Source organism: Cyphellophora europaea (genome assembly GCF_000365145.1).
Source record: "Cyphellophora europaea CBS 101466 unplaced genomic scaffold supercont1.2, whole genome shotgun sequence".
Classification (NCBI taxonomy): domain Eukaryota; kingdom Fungi; phylum Ascomycota; class Eurotiomycetes; order Chaetothyriales; family Cyphellophoraceae; genus Cyphellophora; species Cyphellophora europaea.
Genome location: NW_008481808.1, coordinates 1,176,467 through 1,191,199, shown reverse-complemented (window position 1 = coordinate 1,191,199; position 14,733 = coordinate 1,176,467). Strand labels below are relative to the sequence as shown.

Sequence of the window (14,733 nt, the reverse complement as noted above, 5' to 3'; positions counted from 1 at the left end):
GGACCAGAGTGGCGGTCACTAGAAGAGAGGGTAGGTGGTGGATGAAGATCTAGTTGCAACAGAGGGGCACAGTGCCATCCAGGATATACTGTATAGTCTGATGTTGCCATCTCGACTGTCGATGGTGTGATCAGGCAGTTCAAAGATGCAGCCTCATGGCGTCTCCAACAAGGCTTGAATTTCACGCCTAACCGGACCGCCCATGCTAGCCGGATAGGGGTGATAGGGGTCGGAGAGCTCTCACTGCAGCAGTGGGGAAGTGCCGAGGCAACAACCCGACTTTCTATGCCTCTGTTCGAGGTAACGTAGAACTTTTACAAATCAGGCTCCTGGGACTTTTCCCTTCCTGCATATTCAAGATCATACCCGGTTGATAAGAGACTGATAGTCAGCTTATTGGGTTACACCCTCTATAGACCATTGTCCCATTCCAGTATCTCAGCCGCGCTGCAAAGAGCGTTCGAATTTATAAGCCATCGTTTCTGGGCGTTCGAGCACGTTGGGGAAACTGCTTTATCTAAGCCCAACGAGCCCGCTTACGCCAGCGGCCGAAGCCTGCCGACCATACAACGCACTATCCACAAGAACCACATCGTATTAATCGAGTGCCTACGCCGTCAAACCACTCCAGAGCTCGTTCAACCATGGCACCGCCCATCTGCCCCCTCAATGCCCCCAGCCCCGAAGCCCCCTACTTCACGCCCGCCCACCTCACCTCACCCGGCACGCCCACAACCCTCACATCCCAGACGCCCACGCTCTTCACCCCGCTGACCATCCGCGCGACCACGCTGCGCAACCGCATCCTCGTGGCGCCCATGTGCCAGTACAGCACCGCGCCAACAGGCCCGCTCGCCGGCGCGCTCACCGACTACCACGTCGCGACGCTCGGCCACTACGCGCTCAAAGGCGCCTCGCTGACCTTCATCGAAGCCACGGGCGTGCAGGCTCGCGGGCGCATCAGCCCGAACTGCCCGGGCCTGTGGACGGACGCGCAGATCCCCGGCGTGAAGCGCGTGGCGGACTTTGTGCGCAGCCAGGGCGGCGTCGTGGGCGTGCAGCTGGCGCATGCGGGGCGCAAGGCCAGTGTGGTGGCGCCGTGGGTGGCGGCGGAGTATCGGAAGCGGAAGGGGTGGGGGCCGGGGAGCGTCAGGGCGTCGGAGGAGGTGGGTGGGTGGCCTGCGGATGTGGTGGGGCCGATGGGTGGGGAGGCCGAGGCGTGGGATGGCTTGGGCGGGAGTGAGGAGGGGGGGTATTGTGTGCCGAGAGCATTGACTGAAGGGGAGATTGCGGAATTGGTCCTGGACTGGGGACGGGCGGCGAAGAGGGCGGTGGAGGCTGGCATCCAAGTCGTGGAGATTCACGCCGCGCATGGGTACCTGCTGCATCAGTTTCTGAGCCCTGTCACGAATCGCAGGACGGACGGGTACGGGGGTTCTTTCGAGGGGAGGATAAGGCTGCTCAAGGAGGTGGTGCTGGAGGTCAGGAGAAATATTCCGGTGGACATGCCGCTGTTTCTGAGGGTGAGCAGTACGGAATGGTTAGAGGGCACGGAGGTGGAGCGGACGGTTGGGAGTGGGAAGAGCTGGAATGTGGAAGACACGTTGCGGCTGGCGGCGATGCTGCCAGACTGGGGAGTCGATCTGTTGGACGTGAGTTCCGGAGGGAACCACAAGGAGCAGTTGGTGGACATGTTCAAGAGCAAGGACTATCAGGTCAAGATTGCAGACCGGATCAGAAAGGAGATGAAGCGACAGGGCAAGAGCCTCTTGATTGGAGCTGTGGGACTGATCACCGAGGCCGAGCAGGCGAAAGGCATTGTTGAGCTGAATGCCGATACCAATGGCGCGAGCTCCGGGGATGCAAGCATTGGCGACGAAGCAAAGGCTGCGGTCAGCATGACGGAGAAGGGCTCGGGTGGGAAGGAGCCGATGGCGGACGTGATTCTGGTTGCTCGGCAGTTCATGCGCGAGCCAGAGTGGGTGCTGAGAGTGGCCTGGCAACTTGGTGTCGACATCGCGTGGCCTAACCAGTTTCTGAGAGTCCGATTCCCGAAACTGTAACTGCATGTTGAGCTAGGAGCACTTCATGACATAGAATAGACAAAGAGTAGAATAGAAGGTTCAAATGATTTCTTATTGCCATTATCCTGCATGGCGGTCAGGGCGTGGTGTCCAGGCGCCAGCAGTCGAAGACCTTCAATGGACGTCTTTGCGAAAGCCAGTAATATCATCATTCCGATTTCGGGGATGTCGTCGCCGCGACAGCAATTTGTTTATACCAATAGCCAAAGAGAGCCTCGTAGATTGGGCGTAGAAGGATGCCGAACTCCGGACAGGGCAGACGATCATATGAAAGGACGTGCGCGGAACCAGAAGGGCTCAGTCAGTTGCCTAGCTTGAGGAATTGGGATTTGGCCTCCACATCCACCACGGAGTCGTCAACAGAACCGCGAGGAGTAGCAGAAGATTCGTTGGTGGTGGTAGAGCTGGACCGTCGGTTTTTCTCAGTGACAGGAATTTCAATGGGCTGAGCAGCACCTTCGACGACTACTGCCTTCACACCAGCGTGGTGAGTCGGGGCGAGCGAGAGATACTGAGCAACGGGGGCCATTGTGATGGATTTGAGCTGAATGTGGGTTGCTTGAGGAGGTTGAGGAAATGTTAGCGGTGATGAGATGTGTTGAGAGTAAAGCCAGTCTTATATAGCCCACAAGGTAGATGGGTTGGACAGGCGACAAGCTTGGACCAAGACGCGGATCTGCAAAGGCCGAAATGCGACGGGGTTTCGAACAGGCTGAGGATTAGCGTTGAGTTGACGTGGGTGTGTGGCGCGAGTGTCGACGTGTGATTGAGGGATTAGTGACCACGTGCTGAAGTAAGCGCGGCTGGAATGGATAAGAGCTGTGCGGTGAGCGTGGGATGATGGAGTTGGACAAGAGAATGAACAAAATAATTGGAACTTTCTGAATCGCATGTGAAGCAGCGTATGTTGCGATGTATATATGCCACAGCTTACCTTGGGGGAATGAGAGTCTCGGCTTGGAGATCATCGAAACAAAGTCGGGTGCTTAGTTGAACGACAGAATCGTCACACTACTGGACGATTCCTCGTTGTTGACGGGTGCGGCCGGGCCCAATGTGCGATAGCGCAAAGGTTCGAGAAGTGCAATCGAGCAACTATGTCTGCCATGGTTGGCTCTGTAGCCTTGGGGGAAGGGAAGAATTCTGGCGTCGGGGGGGGCACCTCGGCAAGCCACGATGGTCTGAACCGCTTCCAGCCGCATCAGGTCTGCTGACCCCACCATTGTGCCTCGGACGGTGCGCTGTCAAGATACGTCGCCGTGTGGACTGACACGCAGATAGTGTCTCTCGATGGAGACAGGCATCCCACGGGCAGCTATCTCTGGCGGGTTGCCCGCGATACGAAACATTCCAGGTTGTCGGAAAATCCATGCTAGCAAAGGCCTGCTCCCCAGGGAACGTTGCCCTGTGACCGGACTGGAAACCATGAAGAGGAGGCACGGAGAACATGTTGTTGGCTGGAACTGGGCGATGACGACAGACACAGGCGTCTGAGCTCTGGACGTCAGGCCCGGACAGATTTCCTGATGGCAGCAATTTGAAACGCGTTGTGATCCTCGGTCCAGCGGCTTCGGCCGGAAAGCTCGTGACGCAGCTCAGCGAAACGAAAAGGAGGCCCGACAAGATGTCGCCATCTCCAGCAGGGTGCATGCCATGATGCGAAACGTTGCTCAGTTCTCCAACGCACGGATAGGGGACAGCAGTGATAAGGATGGAGCGATGCAACAGAGATTTGATGGATCTGGTGGATTTTATGAGCCTGCTGCTGCTCTGACCGCACTAGTCTTCTTTAGTCCTGCTCTTGGCGCCGGTGTCGGCGCGCTGCTCCGCTGAGTGTTGCTAGCAGCGCTCAATTGAGGTTGTTCCATGCTGCAAAGGGCGCACTTCTAGGCAGTCAGTCACATCAGCGGCCCTTGTTCGATCCCGGGGCATGGGAAAGCGGTGCTGACATACCAGTCCAGGTGCGTTCCGGCGCTCGCTGATGGGATTTGTTAGGTTGGTCTTCAGAGCTTGTGATTGGTCAGATTCCTGGTGGGCCTCAAGGACGTAGAGAGGCGGTTCTCATCCATCACCCTGCTCGCAACTCGTAGAATTACTCCGGTGCACTTGTTGACAATTCAACCTCTTTGTCTTTCACTGACGCCGGAGATGTCGGTAGATATCTCGTGGGACACCATCACTCAAGGTCCTGACGGCGAAGCTCGCGCAGAGAAAATACGAGAGTTTATCCACGACAGGTTCCAGCAAGTCCCGTTGCCTCGTTTCATCAAGTCTGTTCAGGTGCACTCGTTTAGCTTTGGTTCAGCTTGCCCAGAGGTCGAGATCAAAGACATAAGTGATCCGCTGCCTGATTTCTACGAAGATGACGACGAGAATGACGATGAGAGTGACGATGGTGTCACCGACAGCACCAGAGATCAGCAGTCAACAGCGGCCTGGTCGAATGCGCGTCCACCACCCACAGACCCATTATCCTCCAATGCTGCTCGAGGAGAGCCACATCATTCTCGTTTCATCAATGAAGCTGGATTTTCAGGTATCCCACGCAGTGGTACCCCGGGCATCCCTGGAGGTACTTCCAACTTCAATTACTTCCACATGCCGATTGGAGGCTTGTCTGGAGCACAGACACCATTGGCAGCTGTTGCTAGCGGTACTCCCTTTTCACCTGTGGGCTGGCATATGGACCGCCCTCATACTCCCCTGCATGGCCATGGCCACGGCATAGAAACCAACGAACCATCTACGAGACCATCTACCGCTACGACGCTGCTGACATCGCCCGACCTTGCAAGCATCAACGCGGGACCCGCCGACCACCTACATCATCAGGGATACTCACAGGCACAGAAAGTCTCAGATGATCCCTCCCTCGATTTTGACACCCCTGTGCGGCCTCCCCAGCTCCCCGCACCCCAGCCTTCCGACATGCAGGTCGTTGCACGCGTCAACTACTCTGGAGATGTCCGCATGATGCTCACTGCAGAGATCTTGTTAGACTACCCTATGCCGAGCTTTGTGGGCATTCCTCTGAAGCTGTCCATTACCGGCATGACCTTCGATGGGGTTGCAATACTAGCATATATCAGAAAGCGCATGCACTTCTGCTTCTTGGACCCCGAGGATGCAGATACTTTGGTCGGTGACCATTTCACACAGGACGCCCCATCACACGACACCTCAGACCGCAACCGGGCCAAATCTAAAACTACAGTGCCTAACATTGGGCTGCTCAAGGAGATCCACATCGAGAGTGAAATTGGGCGCCAAGAGAGCGGGAAACAGGTCCTTAAAAACGTTGGCAAAGTGGAAAAATTCGTACTGGAACAGATCCGCCGCATCTTCGAAGAGGAATTCGTCTTTCCTAGCTTCTGGACTTTCCTTGTATGAGGGACGTCTCACATTTCCGCGCCTTAACGTCGAGTCATTGTCCCGGCCTTATTCGTCCATGAGACCGCGCAAGAATGCAACCTCTGTGAAATAACATCATCTGTGCGGCTCAGGTGGCCGTGTGGTTGACGTTTGATCAAGGTCCTGGCCCCAGTCACCAGATCTGCCCGGATCGTCTTCAAGGTCAGCCGGTTTCTATCCCTGTCAGGCACACAGCCAATCAGGACTCGCACTGCCATCCGGCAGCTTGGTCTGGCATCTTCGGGTGCCACGTTGCACACCAGCAGCCATACGCGGGCTCTGGCAGTAATTCCTCGTGTATGAAGTTCCTTGCTCCAGCTTGCTTCGGCACAGACCGTTGTTCTGATGCATCATTGGTCTGCCCGAGGCCGGTTACCATGTTTCATCAACTCTTTGACGTACATGCTGGATTTGACCGCCAGGTGACGTCGCCCGCTCGTCGATCATTCGCCAGCTTGGAAGTCAAGTGCGAATCCACATGGGCCCATCAACCCGAGACCACATGCTGAGAAGAGGTGCTGCTCGGATCATAAGTAGGCCGATTTTCTTCCATTATTGGGTTTGGAGCTCCTGTGCTACCACATTGCGGCCAACTGCATTCTCTCATCATGCGCAGATTCCGGAGTATCTTTGAGAAGAAGCGGCCGGATGGCCAACAGCCGCTTCAGCAGCATCAGCAGCCACCTGCCTCGGACGGGTCGCAATCACCCGCTGCTCCACCTCCTACAGGAGACGACAATTTTGCTGTCCAAGCAGTCTCGGGCACCCTCAGCATCGCGCTGGTCAATCAGTTTGCCGCCGGCACTACCGTTTACGCCACCGTCAGCGGTCGGGCGATCGACAACAACAATGCGTTGTTCTTGCTCGGTGCGGATGGCAGGACGCCATACTATCCGCCTAGCCCAGGGTCAACGATGTCGCCAGTCTCTCAAAATACAGCCATCCGCCTCGGCGGCACCGGCAGTACGACGAATCTAACAGTGCCGCACATCGCTGGAGGACGAATCTATTTCTCGCTCGGTCAGCCGCTCAAGTTCTTTATCAATCCTGGCCCGGCTCTGGTTGAGCCCTCCGTGTCTAATCCGTCCGACCCCAACGTCAACCTGGATTGGGGCTTTTGTGAGTTCACCTTTAACTCCGACCAACTCTACGCCAACATCTCCTATGTCGACTTTGTCTCCGACATTCCCGTCGCCCTCACCCTCACCACCATCAACTCCGGCACCCGAACCGTCCGAGGCCTCAAACCCAACGGACTCAACAACATCGCTTCCGCGCTCCGTGCCCAGCACGCCGCGGACGGTAAGCCGTGGGACCAACTCATCGTGACCCATCAGAACCGCAACCTGCGCGTCCTATCGCCCAATCTCGGGCGCGTGGGCAACAACTCCCTCTTCAACGGCTACTTCGAGCCCTACGTCGACCAAGTCTGGTCCCGCTTCGCCACCCAGCCCATGCACATCGACACACAAGCGCAATGGGGCGTCGTCTCAGCCACCACGACCCACAACGGCACCGCCCTCTCCTTCACCACGCAGCGCAGCCCCTCCGATGGCGGCCAGCAGAAGCCCATCACCTCGCCCTCAGTTTTCACCAAGCCCTCCACCGCCGACATCTTCAGCTGCAGCACGGGGCCCTTCGCCACGGGCGCCAACGCGCTCACCAACGCCATCATCCCCCGTCTGTCCGCGGCGTTCAATCGCTCGACCTTGCTCAAGACCGACGCGTTCCCCGCCAGCCAGAGCTTGTTCTACCAGGAGGCCGTGACGAACCACTACAGTCGCGTGGTGCACGAGAATAACTACGACGGCAAAGGCTATGCTTTTCCGTACGACGACGTGCAGCCGTCGGGTGGGGCGGATCAGAGTGGTGAGGTCCATGCTGGGGATCCGAAGGTGTGGACTGTCACGGTTGGCGGGGGCTAGTTAGATAAAGCTTGGGATGGGAGGTCCCCCCCGTGCTCGAGGCTGGCCGGCCGAGCGAGGATGCTTGCTTGACGACGATAATGACCATGATGATGTATACGGACTTGGGCGGTGGTTAATATATAAATGGTTCCACATGCATGATTGCTTTTTCTACCGGACAGAGAATGTACTAACCCATCCAACCCCCCTCAGTACTCTCTCCTGCAGTATATGGATATAGCGCCAACCTGTGCCACGTGTCCTTCTCATTTTCAAGCACCCGTCTACTGTAGCCCGAGTCGTCGACGGCCAACATGTAGCCTGGCCGACCACCAAATTTCATCCTCTCTGTGAGAGCAGAGCAGATGAAGAAAGAACCCTATCACGATGCAGGCACCTGGTAACAGCAGCAATGTCAATGTCGAGGTTCGATCTTAAACATTCGATACTCGACATCATCATCACCCTATCCCACCATCGTTACGGTACGTAATATATACAACAAAAGTGCGTGCGCTCGCTCTCTACTGGCATGGCAGAGCAGAGCGCTTTCAAGTCCCGTTCGAGGTAGATATCCTGCGGCAGTCAAACCTCCCCCTCCCCCTGGCCGCCCATCGCCTTAATGCATCGGAGGTGCTAAGAGACTCCTGCTCAGATGTCGTAGCTCGAAACCTCCATCCATCGTCATGAGCTGTGTAATAAGGTCGTCTCTCTCTCTCTCTTCTTGACCAAGCGGGCATCCGACCTTTTGAGACAATTCTGTGCCTCATATTTTCATCTCGATGACGAGCCACTGGACGCGTCGTTCCTCTGCTCGGAACCGAAGAAACCTGCTCTTTCCAACGCACAAAAGTACCGTTCATCAACTTGTTTCCATCCCAGGCGGGCCAGGCGGGGGTACCTCTTTATCGTTCTCAACAGGGGGCTAAATCCCAATCATATATCCAACCCACAGATTCATATCTCATCATGTTTCTTTCCCTCGTCGACAGGCAGGCCAAGAATAACAATAAAACCCGCAACCTCCCAAATCTCGCCGTGTCTGCCCTACTCCCGCCCTCTACTCCTCCCTCTTTCACTCATTGCCTCCCCCTCCACCGGCCCCTCCGCCGCCTTCAACGCTTCCTCGACATAAAACCCCCACACAAAGCGATACAGATCCTTGAGCCAGCCGAACCCATACACCCCCTCCGTCATAGCTTTAACCGCCAGCGCCGTCTCCAGCGCTCCGGCCTTGCCACTACCCTCTTTGGCCAACACGGCTCTGACTCCCGGCGCCAGGCTCCGGAATCCGGCCGCGTCCTCCGCCACGGCTTTGCGGTAGTTGTCTAGCAGGTTGACCTGCCAGACCTGTGTGCCGAAGGCCGTGTCGGGCAGGCTGCGCACAAAGAGTGGGAGCGATGAGAGCGCGGGGTCTCCGGACGTGACGGGATCGCCGGTGAAGCCCCGGTCGGTGAAGAGTGCGGCGCGGTAGAAGAGTGCTTTGAGGAGAAGGAGGGTGGGATCTTCGCCGTGATGGTGAGCATTGGCGTGGCCATGGTGTGCGGGCTTGGTGATGGACGAGCGCACGACACGATGGCCTTGATTTGGTCCGTTGTGGCTCCCGTTGCCGTTGCCATTCCCTGCACCAGCAGGGACGCTGTGTACACTCGCGGCTGTGTTGGCAGCTTGTTGCTGGTGTTGCTGGTGTTGCTGCTGCTGATGCGTGCCTCGCGTGACAGTGCTTGCGCTGCCGGTAGCCGCTGACGTTGGACCACGACCCTCGCTCATGGCTGAGATGGAAGATGCGCTACCCCAGAACCGACGCTGCGTACCTGGGTGCGCACTCATTGGCATAGGCGTCACCCCTGCGTGAGTGGCATTTACACCCGGAGGCATATGTACGATCTGCGCGATTGGCTGCCCGGGCACATGCCGGATGGCCATTTGCTCAGCAACGTTCGGTGCAGGCGTACTATTGGTGCTGCGCAGTGCCATCTCACTTGGTGCATCGGCGCCGAGCACCAGGATGTTGGGTTGGGGCGGAGGGTCGTCTGGCGAGATGACATTGACGGTGCCAGTGTCTTCAAAAATAGTGGTCGGCGTCTCTGGCAAACCCAGTAGTGCAGTATTAGCGAGTGGGTTCCCGTTCTCATCAACACCCATGCCGAAGCCCGCGCGCTTGGCCTGTTGATATGCCTGTGTGAAGGTCGTTTGGCTGGGCCGCGGCGTGCCGCGCTCCGGTCGGATTTGTGTCCAGCCCTCACGAAACAGATCACATAGCTCCCAACAAGCCTGGACCGCAGAGCCTAATAGCTCCTCATCGGGTCGTCGGCCCTCTCTTGCATTCTGCCGCAAGGAGAAGAGCATTTCTGCCAGAGACCAACAGGCGCGAAGCAAGGAGTCGGTCTCCTCCTGCATGCGGGCTTTCTGCTTCATCAGACGGTGGCAAAGAGTAATGTAGAAGTCGAGGGTGCGCTCACGGAAAGCTTCGGGAAGAGATCGGTCGTGTGTATTGAACAGATGATTGTTCAGTTCAAAGGAAACACGGAGCACCGAGTCTGCGGTCTCGTTGTCGCGGGCACGAGCATCGAAGAGGCAGGCACAGAAGTCGCGGCAAAGATCGAGAGTGGGTCGGCTGGGGGCGGTGTATGCGTGTGGAGAGGGCGAGGTAGTTGGGTAAACGGAGTCATAGAGGTTCTGGCACAGCTTCCAGCACGACTTCCAGGCTTGTTGTTGGTGATGGTGCATCGAATTGTTATTGTTGGATCCCGTACTGGGTGTGGGAAAGGCAAAGATTCGCTCACGGTGGATGTAGCTGAGTGAGGCAAGCGTATTGCACAGTGTCCAGCACTCAGAAAGAGCGGTTCGCAGGGCGGCAATTTCATCTTCGGTGCTGCGAAAGAAGGCCCCAGCCCGGCGCGAGACGGAAGACTCGTCGTTGGAGGATTCGTTGGGATAGTCGGTGGCAACATCATCGCCTTCGAGGATAGAGGCTAGGGAGGAGGGCGGTCTAGACAGTGCTCCAAGGTCGGAGCGGGTCTGTGCTCGAGGTGTAGAAGACCAGTCTTGGGTGATTGGAAGAGTGGTTTGCAGAGGGGTTGGAGGAAGAGGCAAGTCATCCCGCCGAGTCGGAAAGTTGCTCTGCGCCATGGTGACGGTGCTGTCGGAGCGCACAGAGTGACCCGAGTCCGCTCTTGAGCGCTCGAGGTCGGGTCGTTGCACCTGTCCAGCCATACTGGATTCCCGAGACTGGGTCTCGGTTTCTGGCTCGGACTCTTCGTCGTGTTTAGGATTCGGCTGGAAGTTGTTAAGAGTGACCAAGGAGGAAGGGAAAGCGACATACGAACTGGCCGAAGCCGGAGGGGATGTGGATGACCGATTGAGGCTCCGCTTCTTCACTCGCCGTGGCATTGAATGATAATACGGGACTGGTGTTGACCTCAGGCAAGGTTAGTACGTCAGGCCGAGCCAGGTGGAGCAGGATGAATACCTTCAGATTCGGACTTCGCATACGACTCAGCGGGGACTGGTGAGATCTAAGGTCTTCGATCTCGCGGGCTGCACTCTCGGCCTTGATTGGGGCTGCATCCGGCTCCCTTTCGTCGACCGCCTCCTCTGTGTCTGCGAATTCAGTCCCCACGTCGGATGAGATGGGTGATGGGGCAACACTGGGGGTCGAGGGAGACTTGACGTCCTTGGGGTCCGGCGCGGGCGCCTTGAGTGTGCTGTTTGCGACCGACCTGTGGTTGGTTGTCAGTCAATGGGAAGGCCGCGTAAGGTTGAATTGGTGTTGACCGAGTTGACCTACATCATGGTTGGGGCGGCTGTCGCGCTTGAGGGCTTCGGGGAGCCAAATCGCTCGGAGAAAGGTGAGAATGCGGAGACCAGCGAGGTGGATGCACTCAATGGCGCGCGGACAGCGGCCATAGTGGTGCGTGGCGACCGGCTCTGCGATCAGGCAGTGAGTCGGCAGTGCAAGACAGAGCAGTGCCACATGCAGTCTTGGTAGAGTGCCGCTCGAAAGATTGGAGGTCTGTACTGTTTATCTCTGCAAGGCAGATTGCGCGCGACTGGGAGAGGACGCTAGAGGTTGGTTGTGCTTGCGGTCAAGAGTGGTCACTGCAGCGGTCGTGATTCTGGCCTGGTGGGGGAAAAGATGGCGGCACTTCCAGGTCAACTCGAAGAGCCCGCGCAACGGGAAGGAGTCCAGCACCTGAGATTAAGAGTATGGAGGTGAAGAAAGACACAATACAGATACAGTAGAGAGCGGGCAGAGAGGGAAGAGGAGCTGTTGTCGTGAATAGACAATCCAGAAAGTAGACAGACAGATAGGCTGGTGTGTTGTGCTGGCGGCCTTGCAGTTTTCTGCCGCGTGCGGTACATGCAATAGCTAGTACCGAGCTCCAGGGACTGAGACGGTGTCTAGGGCCATCCCGCATCGCGGCGTGAAGCTAGTCGGCCGTCTCTGCATGCTAAGACGTTTCATGATGCGGCGTCCAGCCAAAGGCGACAGAGTAGAGGGGCGTCAAGCTACCGGCCACAGAACCAACACAGTGGATGTCCAGCCCCACGACCAAACGGAGACTTTGCTAAAGGATAGCTGGTGATGAGGCGCACCTGGTGTGCAGAAGATCAACGAAGCAGCCGGCTTGATTGGACGGTACTTAAGCGCCCACGGAGCGGGAGCACGCCGAGTTGGGCCTGGTAGGCGCACCCAGGGAGCGATTTTGGCCCCCTACATTCACTAAACCCCTCGGGAACTCTAGTCGAAAGCTCCTGCATAGCGCTTGTTGAGGTCCTGATTCGCTATCTCAAGCACGCCTGCCAGCACGCGGGGCAACCCTTCCAAGGCAAGAGCCGCAGACTAAGGTCATCTTGGGACGAAAAGACAAAGTGGTACAGACGCTGTTCCTTATGGACCTACTCTACATACAGAGAGCGTACACGGTACAGTGGATTAGCTAAGGGAATTCATAATCGCCATCAGACATGTCATGAGAAGCCGTCGTGAGGTTGGTTGTTCATCGGATGGTCATCTGTTTGGCCATATTCCCACCCTTGCCCACGCCGCCTTCCCGAGACGCCGAGGCGCTCACACCAGCCTTGCGCTCAAAGACCTTCCAGAACTTCAGTGATTCATCCGCCGCTGGTCAAACCGTTAGCTGTACTCTAGGCATAATGGTGCTAGAAAGTGACTTACCGGCAGTGGCTAGCATCTGTCCATCGGGGCTCAAGCAGCTGTGCAGCACGCGCGACTCGTGAGCCGGAATCTCCACGTTGCGCACCAAGGTTGGATAGCTCCAGATGCTAAGCGAGTTGTCGGGGAAGCCGCCCGAGCTCACCAATTCACGATAGTGGTTGCTGAACTTGAGGGACGTGACTTGGGAGCCCGTGTCGATGCTGTTGACCCGTGCACCCGTCGTGGTGTTCCAGAAGTGGATGTGTCGGTCATTGGCTCCTCCTCCAGTAGCGAGAAGATTTAGCTGCCAGGGGCACCAGCTAAGCGCCTTGACCGCCGCACGGTGATTCTTCTTGGCGAACTTGGGCGCCGCAAGGGATCTAGCATCCCAGATTGAGACCAGGTTGTCGTTCCCGCCAGTAGCCAGTTGAGCTCCATCAGAGCGCCACTCGAGGCCGCATACTTCGGAAGTGTGCGACACGAGCTCCGCAACCTTGTGCTGGGCCACTCGTACATCGTGGTTAAACACAAGCCCGCTGCGGGCACCTGTGGAGAGGGTGTGCTTGTTCCAACCCATAACGCCAACACGCGTGTCATGTCCAAACATGCTGCGCAGCTTGCTGCCCTCCTCCACGTCCCAGATCTGCACCTCGCCTGAGCCAAGACCAACGCCAACATAGGCGCCATCCCCGGACCATTTGACGCTGCTGACATAAGTGTCGGCGGGGGCCTCGAGGAGGCAGCTGACCGAGCCACTCTCGGCAGACCAGACGTAGACGCTGCGCTCCAGGCCGATTGCGACTTGGTTGCCAGAGCTCCAGTCAAGAAGATTGAGATAGTAGTCGTCGGCAAGGCCAGGAGCGTCGAGCACACGCTCGGGAGCAGACTGGATGCGACGACGGAATTGAGCTGACTGGGTATTGGCCTGCTTCAGAGGGCGATTGTATTGCGAACGCAGGTCAATGGGCTTCGAGGACTCGGGGGGCGCAGGCTTGAAGGCCAGGATACGCTGAGAGGTAGAGATGCCGCAAGCAGACGCAAGCTCGGACTCGTAAGCGGTAGCATCCGGGTTTGGCTTGCTGTATGAAGGGACGTCGTCCTCAAGACCTAGGCCTTCAAGTGCAGAAGTGATGTCGGCATCAGCACCGCGGGCCGAGATGTCGAAGGCGCTAGCGGCATTGGCAAGGACTGTCGAGCCCTCACTGGTCTTTGGTCTGTTCTCGTCACCCTTGGCTGAGCCAGCAGTCTTCAGGCCCTCGCTAGCATTGCGGTTCGGAATGAACCGATCTGCGGCGTTGTGTGGAAGTCTGATGGTGGTCTTGCCAGCTCTTGAGCGCAGCGCATTGTCCTTCCTTGACTTCTCTCTTGAAGGTGTGGCATTGGTAGCAGGCCCAGTACCCGTCAAAGTCCAGTCAGACACACCAAGCTCGAGCTGCTTCGGTGACAGCCTGCTGCGGGCGATATTGGACTTGGGGGAGTTGGCATACGCGAACTTTGACACCGAGCGGGAAGCGGAACGAGCGAAGAAGGCCGATGGGTCTCTAGACTTGTGGATTGAGTCCCCTCGCGGAGGTGTCGAGGGAGAGCAGTTATTGGAGGTCATGCTCGTGGTCCGAGTGTGGGGGGATGGTGTGAGAGGCATGCGACCGCCCGCGGTCCTTGTGTTGAAGATGCCATGATGGCTCTTGAGGGGCGTTGATACCTGAGCAGTAGCCATATCTGTGTGTGTGTGATATGATGATCGAATTGACAAGTCAATGTTTCGATCCTTGTCCTATTGATGTCGAGAAACAGTCAAGATCTCGAACGGTTAGTAATGGTGTCGATTTAGCAATCAGAACTTGTCGAAGAAAGTCTGTGCGTGGGGTCCAGCGATTCAGATAAGATCCCAAGATGATCAACTGAATGAGTCCCGGTGATGTTGCTGTGCGTGATTGTCGTTAGTATTTCGTTGTTGAAGCAATCGCTGGATTGATTGAAAACCGAGCAGGTGTGTGCAGTAAGCGTGCAATCGGAGGGTCGATCGATACTGAGAAAGATCTAATGGATTGTATGCTATACTCGTACACGGATGTAGCAGAGAGTAGATGTGATTGTGAGGAGCGCGGTATGAGGTGGAGGGAAGAGGAAGAAGACCGTGATAATCTATATTGAAGCTTGAAGTACCTGA

General features: G+C 56.9%; 5 protein-coding genes across 5 annotated transcripts; 3 read left to right on the top strand and 2 right to left on the bottom strand.

Moving 5' to 3' along the window:
- Positions 1-644: 644 nt before the first annotated feature.
- On the top strand, positions 645-2,063 carry HMPREF1541_01944 (uncharacterized protein; the record flags this gene model as incomplete). The annotated part of the gene is made up of 1 exon (XM_008716300.1): positions 645-2,063. One exon carries the CDS (start codon positions 645-647, stop codon positions 2,061-2,063), a length of 1,419 nt encoding a protein of 472 aa, XP_008714522.1.
- A 2,169-nt stretch (positions 2,064-4,232) lies between these two features.
- Positions 4,233-5,474, top strand: HMPREF1541_01943 (uncharacterized protein; the record flags this gene model as incomplete). Its single annotated transcript, XM_008716299.1, has 1 exon — positions 4,233-5,474. One exon carries the CDS (start codon positions 4,233-4,235, stop codon positions 5,472-5,474), a length of 1,242 nt encoding a protein of 413 aa, XP_008714521.1.
- Positions 5,475-6,103: 629 nt separating this feature from the next.
- On the top strand, positions 6,104-7,420 carry HMPREF1541_01942 (uncharacterized protein; the record flags this gene model as incomplete). Its single annotated transcript, XM_008716298.1, has 1 exon — positions 6,104-7,420. One exon carries the CDS (start codon positions 6,104-6,106, stop codon positions 7,418-7,420), a length of 1,317 nt encoding a protein of 438 aa, XP_008714520.1.
- A 1,029-nt stretch (positions 7,421-8,449) lies between these two features.
- Positions 8,450-11,311, bottom strand: HMPREF1541_01941 (uncharacterized protein; the record flags this gene model as incomplete). The annotated part of the gene is made up of 3 exons (XM_008716297.1): positions 8,450-10,681; positions 10,728-11,124; positions 11,193-11,311. 3 exons carry the CDS (start codon positions 11,309-11,311, stop codon positions 8,450-8,452), a joined length of 2,748 nt encoding a protein of 915 aa, XP_008714519.1.
- A 1,094-nt stretch (positions 11,312-12,405) lies between these two features.
- HMPREF1541_01940 (uncharacterized protein) lies at positions 12,406-14,280 on the bottom strand (the record flags this gene model as incomplete). Its single annotated transcript, XM_008716296.1, has 2 exons — positions 12,406-12,530; positions 12,585-14,280. The coding sequence occupies 2 exons, from the start codon at positions 14,278-14,280 to the stop codon at positions 12,406-12,408; spliced, it is 1,821 nt and encodes a 606-aa protein (XP_008714518.1).
- Between the last annotated feature and the right edge of the window lie 453 nt (positions 14,281-14,733).